The following is a 15,941-nucleotide window of genomic DNA, read 5'->3' as shown; positions in this document are numbered from 1 at the left end:
TATTGTTTTAAACAATCGTATTCAGGTTATTCTCTTTTTACTATGACGAAAGGAAAAATACAACTTAATGTCTTAGTTTATGTGGATGATCTGATTATGGCAAGCAATGATCTTGTTGGACTTCATAATTTTAAAACTTACTTGGGACAATGTTTCAAGATGAAGGATTTGGGAAAGTTGAAATATTTCTTATGATTGGTGTGGCTCATAGCAAACAAGGTTTCTACATATGCCAGAGGAAATATGCATCAGATATTATAATGGAGACAATATAATTGGGTGCAAAACCTGCAGAGTTTTCAATGGAGACGAATCATCAACTGGCGTTGGCAAAGGGAAAAATCCTTGAGGATATGGAAAAGTATAGAAGATTGGTTGGTCGTTTGATTTATCTGTCAGCTACAAGACCATATCTGACTTACTCAGTGCACATTTTACACAGTTTATGCAACAACCAAGAATGGAGCATTGGGAAGCAGCACTTCGTGTGGTTAGATATTTGAAGAAGAGTCCAGGACAAGGAATTTTACTGCGTTCTGATAATGGTCATAGTTTAAAAGGATGGTGTGATTAAGATTGGGCGAGCTGTCCATTGACTAGACCTTCATTAACAGGATGGTTTGTTCTTCTTGGTTTTTTCATGTTTCTTGGAAGATTAAAAAGCAGCACACAGTTTCGCGTTCCTCGGCAGAAGCTGAATACAGATCTATGTCATGTGTCGTGATGTGTTGTGCCAACGATTTAAACTTTTTGTGCCGTGTTGTGCTTTACTAGTCAAAACTGGGCACAACACACAAATAAACGTGTTGTGTTGTGCCGTGCTGGCACACATGCTATAAACAATTTGAAATCAGTTAATGTATACATTAAGTCGGACATTATCACGAGAATTTAAATAGACAACATATCATTTGAAATTATTTCAAGTAAAATTAACAAGTTTATTCAATAAAAATAAATCGCTCATCAAATATAAAATTGGATCATTGTTATGTAAATTAATGTTCTAGTCAAATATAGGTAACGACATTATAACAACAATATTGAAATATATTTTCCAAATATTAAGGTATTATATGTGTTGTTATAAAAATAAGTCAGCATAAAATGTCAAAAATTAGCTTGAATAGTGACTCTTTTGTGAAATATACACAAAATGTGATGTATTATGCCTTGTTATATGGTGTACATGTGCATGCTATGACGTCCTTTCTTAACGTGTTCTGTTGGGCTGGGCCACGTGCTTATCCGTGTCGGGTGCTGTGTTGTGCTACTGTGCTGATTAGGCTAACCCAGCACAACCCACGAAACTAATGTGCTGAGCCGTGCTGGGCTAAATCACGTGTTGGGCTGGGTTGGGCTCAGATTTTAGCTTGTTTTGCTGGGTTGTGCTCGTGCTGGCACAGCCCAATTTACACCTCTACCTCTAGGTATGTCCGTATAGGCCATCCATTCCCTTTCCTTTACTTGTATGTAGGACTCGATCGTTTTGTTTTTTCGGAAATCCTATATTTCCAAAAGGGCAAAAACTACGCTGAAATGGGTCATGAACCCTAAGCTGGTTACCCTAAATATAGCAAACTGTCTACTTTGATGAGAAATGCTACCATAATTTCCGTAAAGGAGGACATAGCAAACTTTACCGTGGGGCTCAAAACACACTAGATATAAGATCCCATACACTAGACCTTAACATCTTGCAATTTAAACACTAGATTCTCTCTTTGAAACGCAGACTCAAACTTTACCGTGGCCTAGGCAAGAAGAATTACTCATGCATGGTATTTGCACGTCAATATAGTGCATTCGCCTTTCCCATTTTTTTCATTTGTTCTAACAACACTTGTTTTTGCCGAGAAACGTACCAATAGTTCTAAACATTTGGATAGATGTAAAGCAGTTGTAAACACACGTTTTTGAGGTGGTACAAGAAAAAACAATGATGGACAACTTGTGCAAAATGTATCATTAAACAAGTCCTTAGTTAATCAGCAGTACTAGGTAGACAACAAAAGAATAATCGGAATAACTATCTAGTCTCTTTTCTCATCGACAATAAGGGTTCCAATGACTACCGTGGCCTCCAAAATAAAATTCTGGTTCTTTAATGTACTGAACATAGTTGTAAGCACTGTAACAATAAGGTTCATCCATATACTCCATAACCCATTCAGGGTACTTTGCTGTTAAAGAATAATCGATGATTCGGACATGATGAATGTAAGCTGCACCAGTATACATGTCCCTTGCATCACCTCCACTCCCCATTGCTGTTGATGTGTGCTTCACTCCTTCTTTACCTATGGTTTCGGAATACACTTCACCGCCAAACTGAACCACTTTAGCACTTCCTTTCAATAACACGAATAGTTCAGCTGGCCAATATCCTACTTCTTTATGGTTTAACAGTAACCACCAATTGCTTGTGTTTACATCCTGAAACCACCCAAAAAATGACCAAAATGACTATTCGTTACACTATAAAATTACATTGTTTTAGAACAGAATGACCAAATTAATATTTCTCACATGAAAAAGCACGTAGTCTTACCATAAAGATAAAAACTGCTATTTCGTATTGAGGGCAAAAATTCGCTGGAAACTGGTTCAATTGGAGACCTAGAGCAACTTCATGGTTTGTTTGTACAAACCCAGTACATGTAAGATCAAAGCAACCCGTCGTATGTGATCCATCAGCCTGTTGTGAAATAATATTCAGAAAGAAATTGCTTGGTACGCAACTTATGAAAAGATGAAGAAGCTGAACAGTAAGGTGTTGTGTTGTGGAATAGATGCTTACAGTCCAATATACGAAGAATCGTGTTTTTGTATCGCCATACAGAGTGGGATTTACCTGAAAAGTTTCATGAAATCTAGATTTAAGGATAATCGGAAAATATTTACCTGACAAGTAATTATAGTGGTGAATATGGAACTTAGAATTATACGCATGCATGTAAGCTTACCATCCATCCAGCTTCGACACTCTCCATTCCCTCGCGAGAACCAGAAACAAGCCATATTTGAGCTGTCGAATACTCATTTGACTTTTCAATATATGGATTCCAAACATTGATCTCTCCTTTAGCTCCTATATAACTGTATCCTTCAGTTATTAGCATTGCAGTCTGCAAATGGATAATAGCTCTTAGTCAATATAAAATAAACCGTGCAGGGCAGTTCAAGTCTTATAAGGGAGCTTACCGAGCGATTGATGTAAAGGCTATTCGACGTTCCATTGAGAAAATTTGACGTTCCATTTTTGTCGAGAAAGTTAAATGTATGTGTCTTGTTAGTTTCTTGGGTTACTGTAGTCCTATTTGGATTAACAATGTATGGATTTTTTCTTCCGAAATTCTCAGGAGAGGTAGCATTAAGTAGTTCTTGTCTTAGGATTCTACGAATAGGTATTGTACCCATCGGACAACTTCCACTTCTCCACCAACTTTGGGACATGGCTTGCATCGATGACCCGTTTTTGCTCATAGTTGTTGGGTAAAAGCTTGGTTTCATCTGTATCAATATGTACATAATAAGTTACAACAGCAAAAGAAGACAATATACTGTGAACTTCACCGAACAATAAAAGAAAAATGTTCGTTTTTTTACCTGAAGGGTGTGATTCTTCAAAGAAGGATGATCAAAAGCAGTTTGTTTATAGATATCGACGCAGTCAATAACATCACCATATTCAGTCTGGATGGTTTTAAGTGAGAGTTTATTGAGAAGTTTTAACTTTTCGTCAACCTTAGAATGTGTTTGTTTTGATGGTAACTTTTCACCTAGTACTGCTCCAAAGCTTGAAACAGTAATTCCTAACAACAATAATGTAACTACCAAAATAAAAGCATACACTTCCATTTTCATCTGAAATGTACTATAACTATGGCTTCTGATATCTGTAACTAAGGGATGCCAAACTTATTTAAATAGCGAAAATGTGAAGTTGAATCATGTAACTTAATTGTCTCTTTTAGTTGAAGCATTTTGTTTTGATGAACAATCTTGAGATTTCTTTTGTGTGTGTATATTTAGTTGTGCCCCAGGGACTAGACGAGGAACAAAGTAGTTATTGGTTCAGTAGGATTTGAACTCTTGAAGCTCTGATAAGGGATTTCATTGCCATATTTGGTAGAGCCAAATGGCATATTTTTTTGCCAACAATTTTCGATTCTGTTTGATGCTGAGTCTAATAAGAAAAGGATTAATATAGATGTTGTCATGTTTGTTAGATTATAAATGTAATAAAACTACTATAAAAATTTCTAAGTACTAAAAATGGTCAGGTTTAGCATGCGAGAAACTCCAGAGTGAGACGTTGCTCAGGTAACTTTCTAGGACTACAGCTGATAACTGGAACTGGAATTTGAATCAGAATTGATGAAAAAGACGGATGATCGTTGGATCTGGTTAGCCGTTGGATCTTTCAAAAGCATTCAAAATCTTAAAATTATTAATTTTCTCATCCTCATCATTTACGCTTGAATTGAATTTATTTTTGAGTAAACTTTTTTATTTCTTTGTGATAACATTCTGATTGAAAATAAAATGCAATAAACAAATGGTTAACGAGAATATGACTAGTGAATCAAGCATATTCGACCTTACATGATTCAATAGATTTATGCAGGAACAGGTAAAATCATATATAAGCAGGCATTTTTAGAAGAAACAAATGCAACAGACCTAGTTTTGGATTAGAGGCTAGACACTGTGGGCACGGCAGATGTCCGAGCTACAGATCTCCTCATACCTAGCCTCTTAATGATGCCATTGCTGGTGGAAAAAGTGACATCCCAGCAACTCTTGTGTTACAAATGGTGCACTTTAAGATCTAACGGAACCTCAGAGTTAAACAAGAGTGGAAGTAGGCATGGAATATGCGGATAACTACACTTATCATCCATTCATAAGAAGATGGCAAAATCCTTGCTAGCAATAGTTACTGCATCCTTGGTACTAGTGTGTCAGGCGCCTAGCCAGAAATGAGTTCTCCAATGAGCAATGGATATGGAAATATAGCATTATTTCTAGGGATGGTCATGGGGCGGGTAGTGTCAATCCCAGTCACTGCCCCGTTCGTAAAAAAAAATACCCCTCCCCGTTACCCATATGAATTGGGGCGGGGCAGGTATGGGGAATATCTATATGGGGCAGGTTTCTCATGGATTACCCGTAACACTGAGTTAGTACATAAATTTGATTATAATCAAAACTTAAATATGATTCAAACAAAAATAATAACGTAAGAACGACGCATTCTGGAATCTTAAATTCCGTAATTTATCTTAAAGTGAACAAAAGAATTTGTTAATGACTTATTAGTTTTTCTGTTTTTTCCTGTCCCGTTCTATCTTCGTCCACGTTAACCATTTCATTATCTGCTTCATTTTCTCTATTTTAACTTTTAGAAAATGTGTTTGATCACAAAAAAAAGAACGAAAGTGATGAATGTACAAGAACGATCGAGAATATGATAAATGAAAGAAAGCTCGACTAAGTGGTGGAAGTATAAAAATTATACACATTGTTGCATAAAAGTCTAAACCCCTAACTTGTGAAAGATATGGGGCGGGCATGGGGCGGGGACCTTGAATCCCATCCCCACCCCATCCCCATAGCTTAGTTTTCGGGTATTACCCATACCCGATCCCATCTCCATTTGTGCGGGTAAAACCCTACCCGAACGGGGCGGGTACCCACGGGGATGGATTTGAGTGGGGCAAATGGCCATCCCTAATTATTTCGACACAAACAGTTAGCTTGATTGTATTTAACTTATTTAACCACAATTGTAACATAATTCTTGATAGCTGTCACATATACAGAACCCTCCCGACATGACTCTATGTTGGAACAATTGCCGATTATGCCTGCAAAACAAATAAAATCAAACAAGAAATAAATTGTTATGGCTGAGTCGCGGACTAAGTCGCTTTCTTTAAGACGTTTTGCGGCTCTGCCCAAGATTGTGCAAGCAGTTCTTCAATGGCGCATCGTCCTCAGGATAAAACTGCCGAGATCAATCTCTTACACAATCACTCTTGCACGGTGAGAGGATGTGAAACTTCTACACTTTCATTCTTGCTCAGAATCACTCTTCAAAACAAATGATGCTCACACATTGTTTTCTTTCACAAAATCTTTTCTCTTGTTAAAACAAAAAACATAAAAGAAATTTGACACTTATTTCATTTTCCGACCAAAGTCTGATTTATAGTCTACAAATTCAATATTATTTAATGACAAATTATTAGAGTAAATTTTTGATGGGGGCGTTTTCTGATGGGGGCATGGGGGACAAATCATGTCTTGACATGTGTTTTTCCAATTGATTATTTTAACAAATTCTGCTACCAAAAATATAAAGGATAAAATATCACCAATTAAGATAACCAATATTTTCACCAAATATACACTTCTTTTATATATTTGGAAACAAAATTTGATGGAATCAAATTATAACAAAGACACGTGTCAAGACATAATTTGTCCCCCATGCCCCCATCAGAAAACGCCCCCATCAAATATGTTTCCAAATTATTATTGTGTAATTAATATTCTTAACTCCCAAAAGTAAAACGGTCAAGAGAGAGTAAGAAATAAATTTCTTTCATGAAGAAATTTATGAGCATTAAAAAATATTTTTTTATGGAAATTAAATTATGTTTTAAAACATATATCCCAAAAAATCCCCCACTTATATTTTTAAAATATTGAGCAAGAATGTACAAAGTTGTGCATAAGCAAAGGTGTCTTGCGACTTGAACCTTTACGTAGTTTTAATAGGCTCTTTTAAAATCTGACCATAGAGTGAACGTAATTCTTGAACTCTAGGAGATAAAAAGAATGCTTAACACACACGACTATACTAGTGTAAAGTCTAAAGCCAACACATTACGCCATGTGCTTGTATCCCAGTTTAATGAATGATCTAGAGAACAACCCATATTCTCATAGAAAGCGGCCACACTTTTACATTCACATAGGTGAGTTTATCAAGAGTACTCCTGAAAGTACCCCACTCTAAATAGAGATATAAACATCATTAAGACTTTAAAAATTAAAAACTAAAAATTAATCTCAACCTATACTCCCTTCAGGATATCATGTTGTGGGATGAATTCTTCAAAAGCATGATTCTCGCATCTCCATATCACCTATGACTTCGTCTAGTCCCTTTGAACCTATTTATAGGTTGGGTATCCATCACAGATGACTCAATCTCAATGGGCATCAACCTCATCCCTAAGATGTATTCACATCTTCTTATTAATCCTTTCGTCAAAGGAATAATGAAAACTCTTTTCACACTATATAATCCATACTCTCATAAAATCAACTTTTATAGTTGTCTTTACGTTCTCAATTCATGCAATAGCGCGGTAATATCACATTGGATTAATATGTCTGTTCCTCTATCTATTAGAGGATCGAATCGCTCCATCCCTTAAAGGATTCAACTGAAAGGATGTCCAATCAGCTTCGCAATATCCTTAAAGGATTGCGGTAACCATTTAGATAGTGTATTTCTAGGTGTAAGATGTGTTTGAAACACCTCATAACCTTCTCAATATTTTACCAATTTTCCATACTTGGATTGGTAATTCTGAATATAAAACCCCCACTATGGAAGCAATATATTACACCCCCACTACAAAAAATACTTATATATAGTCAATCACGTAGCAAAGAAGCATACTGATCTACCATACTCACGTCTAGTGCAATCACACACAATCTCAAAAGCATTAGCACTAAACCAAATGAGTGAAAACTTGTTTACAGTCAGACTATATATATTTCTGTCTCTTTTAAAAATTCTATTTTCATTGAAATGAAAATTGATCCAAAGAAGGAAAAAATTCATTTCAAAAATATACACCATCTTCATTCAAATCTTTAATGTGAAATAGTAAACTAAGCATGTTCTCAATTTCATTTTCATTCTATAATTCTAGAAGTTAGAACAAAAATTCAGCAAACCACTTATGCACACAAAATAAAGAGTATTGTGCATTTCACATTCATCAATTCTGAAATCATTCAAACTAATCAAGTAAACAATATTTTTTCCTTTTAATTGCTTCAAAGTTCTTTGAGAATATATATATATGATGACTTATCTAACTTTGCATTATGTTCTTGTAGAAACTAAAAAGTTTTTCATGCTTGGTCTACGTAGATTCTCATCTTTAATATACACAAAAGTATATATTTCTACTTATGACTATAACGAATCATACATTGTAGAAACAACATCAACAATACAATCATGTAAGTTATTTAGCGACATGAATGCAAGTGTTAAGCAATTTTATGTTTGCTTCTAAAAACAATAGGCTCACGAATTTATTTTTCCAAAGATTAAATTTTTAAGAACAAAGTTACTTTCTATGAGAAGTTATCTTCAAAATTATAAGCAACAAAATATCCATGACTACAATTTAGTCTCACTATATATGCTTTTCTAGGTTTATTCTTAGTGAATTACTTGTCACCTTCATTTTTCTAGTTCCTTTTAATTTAAATCAAAGTTGGTAAAACATATATGGAACCCCCACTATTTTTATGACTCAAACAAGAATTTCAAAACAATATCCAAAGATCCCAACAATTGTGAAAAAACCAATAAATCAATGATCTAAACCCAAAACGTTTTTCACAACAATTTATTTGGAAGCAACATTGCCTAATTCACTACTCAAAATCATATTTGATATCAAGACAAGTTACTCGAAGCATCTTTATAATATTCTCAAATACCTTATTTCATCCAATATCATTGCAAGCTGCGTAAGTTTGAAAATGTACATCCCTTTATGAGTTAGGTAAGATTACATACATGTTACTCAAAAAATTACCAAGTTTATAAGAAAATATAACATGCTCATATTCATCACTAACTCACTGATTTCTTAAAAAGCATGACAAAATCTCATATTTCAAATATTCAAAATTCAATTTAAGTTATGATAAAATTGCAATATTATGCTCAAACATTTTATCCATAACATATCATTTGTAGTATTGAATTGATCAAATTCAACAAATTTCTAATCTCAATCTTGTAACTAACAAGATATGGGGAAACTAGATTCTTTCTCATTTCGGAAGTATGAATATTTTTAATAAAATCGTTCTTCCCTAAGTAAACTTTGAGACCATACCAATACCGAAAATCCTAGAGATGTAAGTATATCTCAACACCAATTTCTTTCAAAAATTTCGTTCAAATTTTGAACCATAACCTATCAAAACCAACATGGTGTAAAACACCAATATATCCCATCCTCTCACTGTATCGACAATTCACATTAACTAAACTTGAAAAGCGTTGTTAATAACATTTGATATCCTTGCAATGCCGTGCAGGAATATCTCATAATCATTGTTATGTTGATTTCTTAGTGAGAGTTGATATTCACAATTGTTTTGACTAGGTTTTTAATTATTTCGGTTTTGGTTTCATATCAAATTTCCATCTCATAAGTTCCAAACTTATATGAGTCATATGTTTATTGTCATACACAATAATTCTCAATATCTTGTTTCCCTAAAGTTTATTCTAAGATTGAACAATCAATTTATTCAATTTAGAATGTCATTATTTGATCACAACAAGAACTACAAATAGTTCATCAAACATACCTCAATTGCTTTTAAATCTCAATTATTTATAAACCATTGTCCATTCTTTGCCAACCAACAAAGAAATCAGCAACTCCATTGCTCCTCACATCGATTAATCTCCCGCAATTTTTATTTCATTGGAAAATAAAAACTTGCTCAAATAAGTGAATTTTCACTTGTCACAATCATGTACACGTGAGAATTTCAAACCAAAAAATAAGTAAGTTATGCACTTACATAATTACTTGAAAATCAAATGAAACATAGCACTTCAAGTTTCTCTTAAGTTTCAAACAAATATTCAAAGTTATATAGTTATATCATCGTACATATAGTTATAACTTTCTATGAGGCATTTTATCAAACATATGTGGAGCACTAGTTTGATTGCTAACAATAATCTTCCTTTTTTTCATTATCAAAACAAGAGTATGAAGTATAAAATCAAAAGCATGATTTTTAATGTAGTTTTTTACATATCTAATCTCAAGTATCACGTCTACTATTTTTGACAAACATACATAACGATTTTGAAATCACCAAATCTATCAAACTAAATATCCAAATAGGAAATTTCAAAATGGGATTTGAAGATAAGTTCTTGACCTACAAGTTTCGTGTGACACACACATTCAAATTTTCTACACCAAGATAAGGAAAAGTTGATTTAATCAGGTCAAATTTTCTGCCCGTCAGAATTTTTTCAGATACGTTATGCAGTTTTCCAAAATACTTTAAAAATAATTTTTGAACTCCAAAAATTCTGAAACTTGACGTGGGTTATCCTCGTGATGTCTAATATATCCAGATAAAATTTCTAGACCAAATTCATTTTCGTTAAAGAGATGCACATAAAACTCTATAACCCGCCAAAAACAAAGTTTGTGTATCTTTAACAATATTTTTTTATGCTAAAAACTCATGAAAAGACATCAACCATTTTATAATCCTAGTCCATAACATAAAATTAATTTTAGGTATCAGGTTACCTAAAATCTCAAGTATCATTTTCAATCGTCAAAGAAAAATTATACCGATTATAATTCTATAAAACAAATTTAACAATGATACTTATCGCGTTTGAGCAATTGTTTTCTTTTGATATCCAAGGCAAAATAAATCGTCTTAAAATTGTTGGAACAATTGCCGAATTATGCCTGCAAAACAAATAAAATCAAACACGAAACAAATTGTTATGGCTGAGTCGCGGACTAGGTTGCTTTCTTTAAGACGTTTCGCGGCTCTGCCCAAGATTGTGCAAGCAGTTTTCAATGGCGCGTCGTTCCCAGGATAAAACAGCCGAAATCAATCTCTTACACAATCACTCTTGCACGGTGAGATGATGTGAAACTTCTACACTTTCATTCTTGCTCAGAATCACTCTAGAAAACAAATTATGCTCGCACATTGTTTTCTTTCACAAAAATCTTTTCTCTTGTTAAAATAAAAAACATAAAAGACATTTGACACTTATTTAATTTTCCAACCAAAATCTGATTTATATTCTACAAATTCAATATTATTTAATGAGAAATTATTATGGTGTAATTAATATTCTTAACTCCCAGAAATAAAACAGTCAAGAGAGAGTAAGAAATAAAAAAATTTCATGAAGAACTTTATGAGCATTAAAAAACTGCATCCTCAGATTAGATTTTATGAAGAACTCCCATGAATATCGTTCTTCCCAGTCAGTCGCCATAATTCAGAATAACTGCATCCTCAGATTAGATTTTATGTCCGACAGTACAATATAAAAGCCCACCCAGAACTCTTACAGAATAATCACATATAGTGTTTGCTGGCATAGGAGGTGGTGAAACATGTCCACTGAACGTTTCCTCAGTCAAATCAAAAACCAAAACCGTTCCTAATATTTCATCCACCCAATGCAGCGCTCCATGCGCAAAGACACCATATTGACTGTACTTCTCCGAAGATTGAAAATGAATCCTGCCAACATCTCTCCACCCATTTCCGCCTCCAAGAGTGTATACCGCAACCTCTATAAAATCAAATTCTCCCCTTAATTTATACAATTCAACAACTTTATACTCATTAGTTAAAGGCGGGTACCCAAATGCGGCAGAAAGATGAATACACAGATCATCACAATGTCTATCAATTGAGTTAATTCTTGGAGGCTCGACATATTCTCTGGTCATGGGGTTACAAATACAAGCGGTGCAATCATCATCCGTGTGTTTCCATCCATAAAGACAGACTAAATCATTAAACGAACCAAGAACCTTATAATAAGAAAATTCAAGCGGAAGGGTGACATTGATCCTTTTAATACTGTGTGAACAGGTGGTTTTCTCTCTTCATGTTTCTCAATGTACTTAAAATAGTAAATATCTTGATTCTCATCATGTTTCTCAATGTAGTCAAAATAGGAAAGATCTTGATTATCAATCAAAAGAATAAAACTTAACTCACCAGAATCAACCAACTGATTAAGACGATCCAAATGCAATTGAGAGAACCATGGATGATGAGAAACCAGATTCCGCCATGGTTTGCAAACTAATTTGGAGTCTAGAATCGATTCGATTGGTAAACGAGTGATAATGTCTAGTAAAATGTCTGATGGGAGATCCTCAAATTACCCATTAACTGACGAAAAGGGACTTACAGAGTAAATTATAGGGTTCGAAGAATTGGGAATTTTTGTTCTGGAGACACTCGAGAGGGTAAAGTTGTGTGAAAAGAAACCAATTTCTGAAGTAAATATGTTTACTGGGAAATATAGAAGAACCGAATAGTAAAAACCAAACTCTACGGTAAAGAAGCAGTAAGTTCGCAATCTGATTCGAAGAAAATCGGATGCAGTGTTTTTCTTTTCTTTTTTTCCTTTCTGATGTCTGATTCGAGGTCTGACTCGGTTCGAAAATCTGACTCAGAACTATTTGGGTCAGGCCTCACATATCTTTAGCTCTACTGCTTTATAGTTTTTGAGTCAGATTCAAAATTTCAAACATAATAGCCAGATCCAGATAAGTAACACTTAAAAAAATTCTGACAAAATTTCAGATTTCAGATAAAAGGAAAAATCTCCAATTCTTACATAAAAGTTTCGATCCTGATCAAGTGGTAAACCTTAATCCAAGGAAAATAATAGACTTAACACCAGGCACGTCAATCTCCGAAGTTGCAACTTCTTCCAAAAAGATTCGGCTATTCATCTCCTTCAAAATCGCCAAAAGAAAGCCTGTAAGATATAACTCTATATAATCTTTCACAATCCTTTGAAATGCTCAAACCCCGTTAAAACACCTTTTGTCAAATCGAAGCCGCGACCAGACTTGATGAGATATATAGGGTAATGCACGAAAATGTGATCAGCAGCTTCGTGAGTGAAACAAAGTTCGCCTCTCTGAGATAGCTGCAAATGGGATCCACTCTGCAGCTTTAAGCAAAATCTGAACTTCTGCCAGCTTTATATTCCAAGATTTGCAAAGCACTCTCCTGCATAGTTTTGCAAAATCATGACTACTACATTAACACTTGGGGGAAGTACGAAACATCTACTGTAGGTAAGAGTCAGTTATGTGGAGGTGAAATCCACATACATGACAGAAAGGAATACAGCAAGAAAAAGATTATACATTTCCACAATAAAGAGCAGCATTTTGTGTAGCGGTTTAAGATGCGAAGTTTTTAACCACATTCATGATCTTCATAAGAAATATGATTACTGCAGCTATGTTGAGAAACTAAAGTTTGCTATTGAGATATACCTAGGATATTATAGGGAAAACAGAAACAGAAATGGGAACTAGGGACTGGAGCATATTTGACCCTACATTCAATGAATTTATGGAGGAAGTACATTCATATATAAGCAGTCATTTTTAGAAGAAACAAATGCAATAAAGCTAATGTCAACTATTACAGGTTAAATATTTTTAGCAGATCGCGACAATGTCCGAGTTACCAATATTTATGTCTGAGCTACTGATCTCTACTCTAGAATTGGATGATTCCTGAAGATAGAGAAAAATACATTATGATGTCATTGTTGTCAGACTCAATGGCAGCCCAGCAACTCTCGTGTAAGATATAATGTAACTTGGGATCTAACTGGATTTCAGAGTTAAAAAACATGTAAAAACAACTAAGCAGGCATGATATGTGGCAATAACTCATATAAGAAAAGAAAATGGCAAAATCTTTCCCGTGATATACACGAACTGCCATGTTTTCAACCCGTGAATTGTTTAGCTGATTCTAGCCAATTCTGGTCGAACCAAACGCCCACCGTGTGTTTAATAGGACATATCACAACTTGATAGACGCATTTATGTGTCTATATTAGTCTCAATTCTCTGTAATATTAGTACTCGATTTTGTTTATTTTGATATTTTATGTCTTGTAGGTGTTTTTGGAGAAATAAGTATTTGCGACAAGAATAATGAAATGGGGTTGGCCTGGTATTTCCATGTATCAGCAACCACAATGACAAAATGCAGCTGGCCTGATATTTTCATATATCAGCAACATTCACGGACAGGGGATACTATAGAATGGATACATTACAAAAGAATTGCATTTCTTATTCCAAGCATGTCAATTCCACTAACAGCAAAGAGATAAGTGGACCTTGGTGATCAAAGTTATGTTTGGTATTTTCTAAAGAAGTTTACAAGGAAACGAAAGGTCCTTTGTTAGCTCAATAACGTGAGCTGCACTAGTGGGGTTAAGAGGATAGTAGGACGTGGCTTCTTTCTCCCCATCTCGTTGGTGAAATGTTCAGAACATTTGGTTTTCTCTACACATTTCCGTTCTTTGTGAAGGGATAAAGAATAATCATTTACGATCCACGTTGAGCAGCAGGTGGTATTCTTATGCACGGAAGATGATTTTTGGTAGCAGAAATGTTGATGGAGGTAGCCACAATGGCAGCAGCTATTCGCAAATGGTGATGGTGAAAATAATTGCAGGTAGTGGTCGAGTTCATCTTATGAAATGGTGTTGGCTGATGACGGCAGTAGAGATGGGTTTTGACCCATCGCGGTCTTGATTGAATGTGAACTGGTGCCGTCAAATGGTAGAATGTGCTGTACCGGTTGTAGATATGTCTGTGACAATGGAGTCAGTTCTCTGGCAGTTGGCAGCGAAGAGATGCTGGTGGAGATGGATTTGAGTGACGAATTTATGAGCCTAGGCTGCTGGCATCAACTGGAATCAACAACTACAAGCAAATGATTGTGAGATTCATGAAATGGTGAACTGCTGGTACTCAATAGAACAAGATGACTATGCTGATCGGGAGTTTATACTGCTGTGGTCTAGGTAGTGTTCCTAGTTTTGAAGCCGAGCACTGAAATGGGACCATTGCAGGTGTTGGTTCGAGTGTCAAATGGAGGGTCCGTTGGCTTGTCGAGAAATTGATAATCCAGAAGTGGCAGAATGTTTCGAGTAAGATGGTAGTTGTTCTTGAAGAAGGGAAGTATGGATCAATTAATGGAGCAGTACCTTGGTCGAGCAAATTCAGATTGAAGTGTATCTGCCGGTGCTGCAAGCAGCCATGGACGGAAAGAGCTGTATCCACGATGGAGAAGCTAAGCATAGAGTTCTCGGCTGGGAAAACTTTGGCAGGCAGAAAACGAGATCCGAGTGGAAGGAGGTTTCGCCGGAGGGAGAAGTTTTGGACGGACAGAATTGGCAAGCTTGTGTTGCATGCGGTTAGGATCCGACAGAATGGAAAGTGGTAGTTGGGTCTGATTTTGGATATCGAACGTTGGACTGGGCCTGGCAACTCGGCGAGGTCTTCACTGAATTCCTTCGCAATAGAGGATATATTGGAACGAACAGAAAGGGAAAAGGAGGAGGCCGACGGCCAGAGAAGAAGGAAGGAAGGGAGGCTGCTGCTGTTGCGGCTTCAGGCCGTTTACGGTTTGAAGTTTTGTTTCAATTCCGTTTTTCGATTAGCTATTGACTTTATTTGATATTTGTTTATGGCTTTTGAGAAAGCCATGGCTAACTAGATCCATATTAGGGTTTAGGTAGAAACCAATTCAATTGTGTACTCTCTACGATGATATTTTTAATAAGATTTGATTGATTAGTATTTTCACTTCATATAGCTTGGTGTATAATTGTTCATGTGATTATTTTGATTATTTATGCTTTTCAATTGATATGGCGTGCTTGGGTTAAATTCTTTGACGTGATATGCTTTAGGATTGATAAATAATGCTTTATAGAATCACCACCGATGAAGCGAAGGAATTTACAGCGGAGAAACAATATTTCGGAATTTAACATACTATCTTCCGAGACATGAAATTAATTTCAATAATTG

At 35.2% G+C, this 15,941-nt stretch overlaps 1 protein-coding gene across 1 annotated transcript; it reads right to left on the bottom strand.

Moving 5' to 3' along the window:
* Positions 1 to 2,046: 2,046 nt before the first annotated feature.
* On the bottom strand, positions 2,047 to 11,798 carry LOC113316396. The gene is made up of 7 exons (XM_026564583.1): positions 11,399 to 11,798; positions 3,610 to 3,815; positions 3,205 to 3,513; positions 2,967 to 3,128; positions 2,801 to 2,854; positions 2,552 to 2,698; positions 2,047 to 2,436 (listed from the first exon to the last, which is right to left on the bottom strand). Exons 1-7 carry the CDS (start codon positions 11,796 to 11,798, stop codon positions 2,047 to 2,049), a joined length of 1,668 nt encoding a protein of 555 aa, XP_026420368.1.
* Positions 11,799 to 15,941: the final 4,143 nt, after the last annotated feature.

This window comes from Papaver somniferum, chromosome 10 (genome assembly GCF_003573695.1).
Source record: "Papaver somniferum cultivar HN1 chromosome 10, ASM357369v1, whole genome shotgun sequence".
NCBI lineage: Eukaryota > Viridiplantae > Streptophyta > Magnoliopsida > Ranunculales > Papaveraceae > Papaver > Papaver somniferum.
The sequence above is the reverse complement of the archived record's forward strand: the minus strand, read 5'-3'. Positions and strand labels throughout refer to the sequence as shown.

What these genes read in the sequence shown, in the direction of transcription:
- LOC113316396 (XM_026564583.1), bottom strand. Translation starts at nt 11,798, where the DNA reads ATGACCAGAGAATATGTCGAGCCTCCAAGAATTAACTCAATTGATAGA. An exon ending in GTGTCGAAGCTGGATGGATG is followed by an intron (nt 2,855 to 2,966) that starts GTAAGCTTACAT and finishes GAAACTTTTCAG; the next exon opens with GTAAATCCCACTCTGTATGG. An exon ending in GATTCTTCGTATATTGGACT is followed by an intron (nt 2,699 to 2,800) that starts GTAAGCATCTAT and finishes ATTTCACAACAG; the next exon opens with GCTGATGGATCACATACGAC.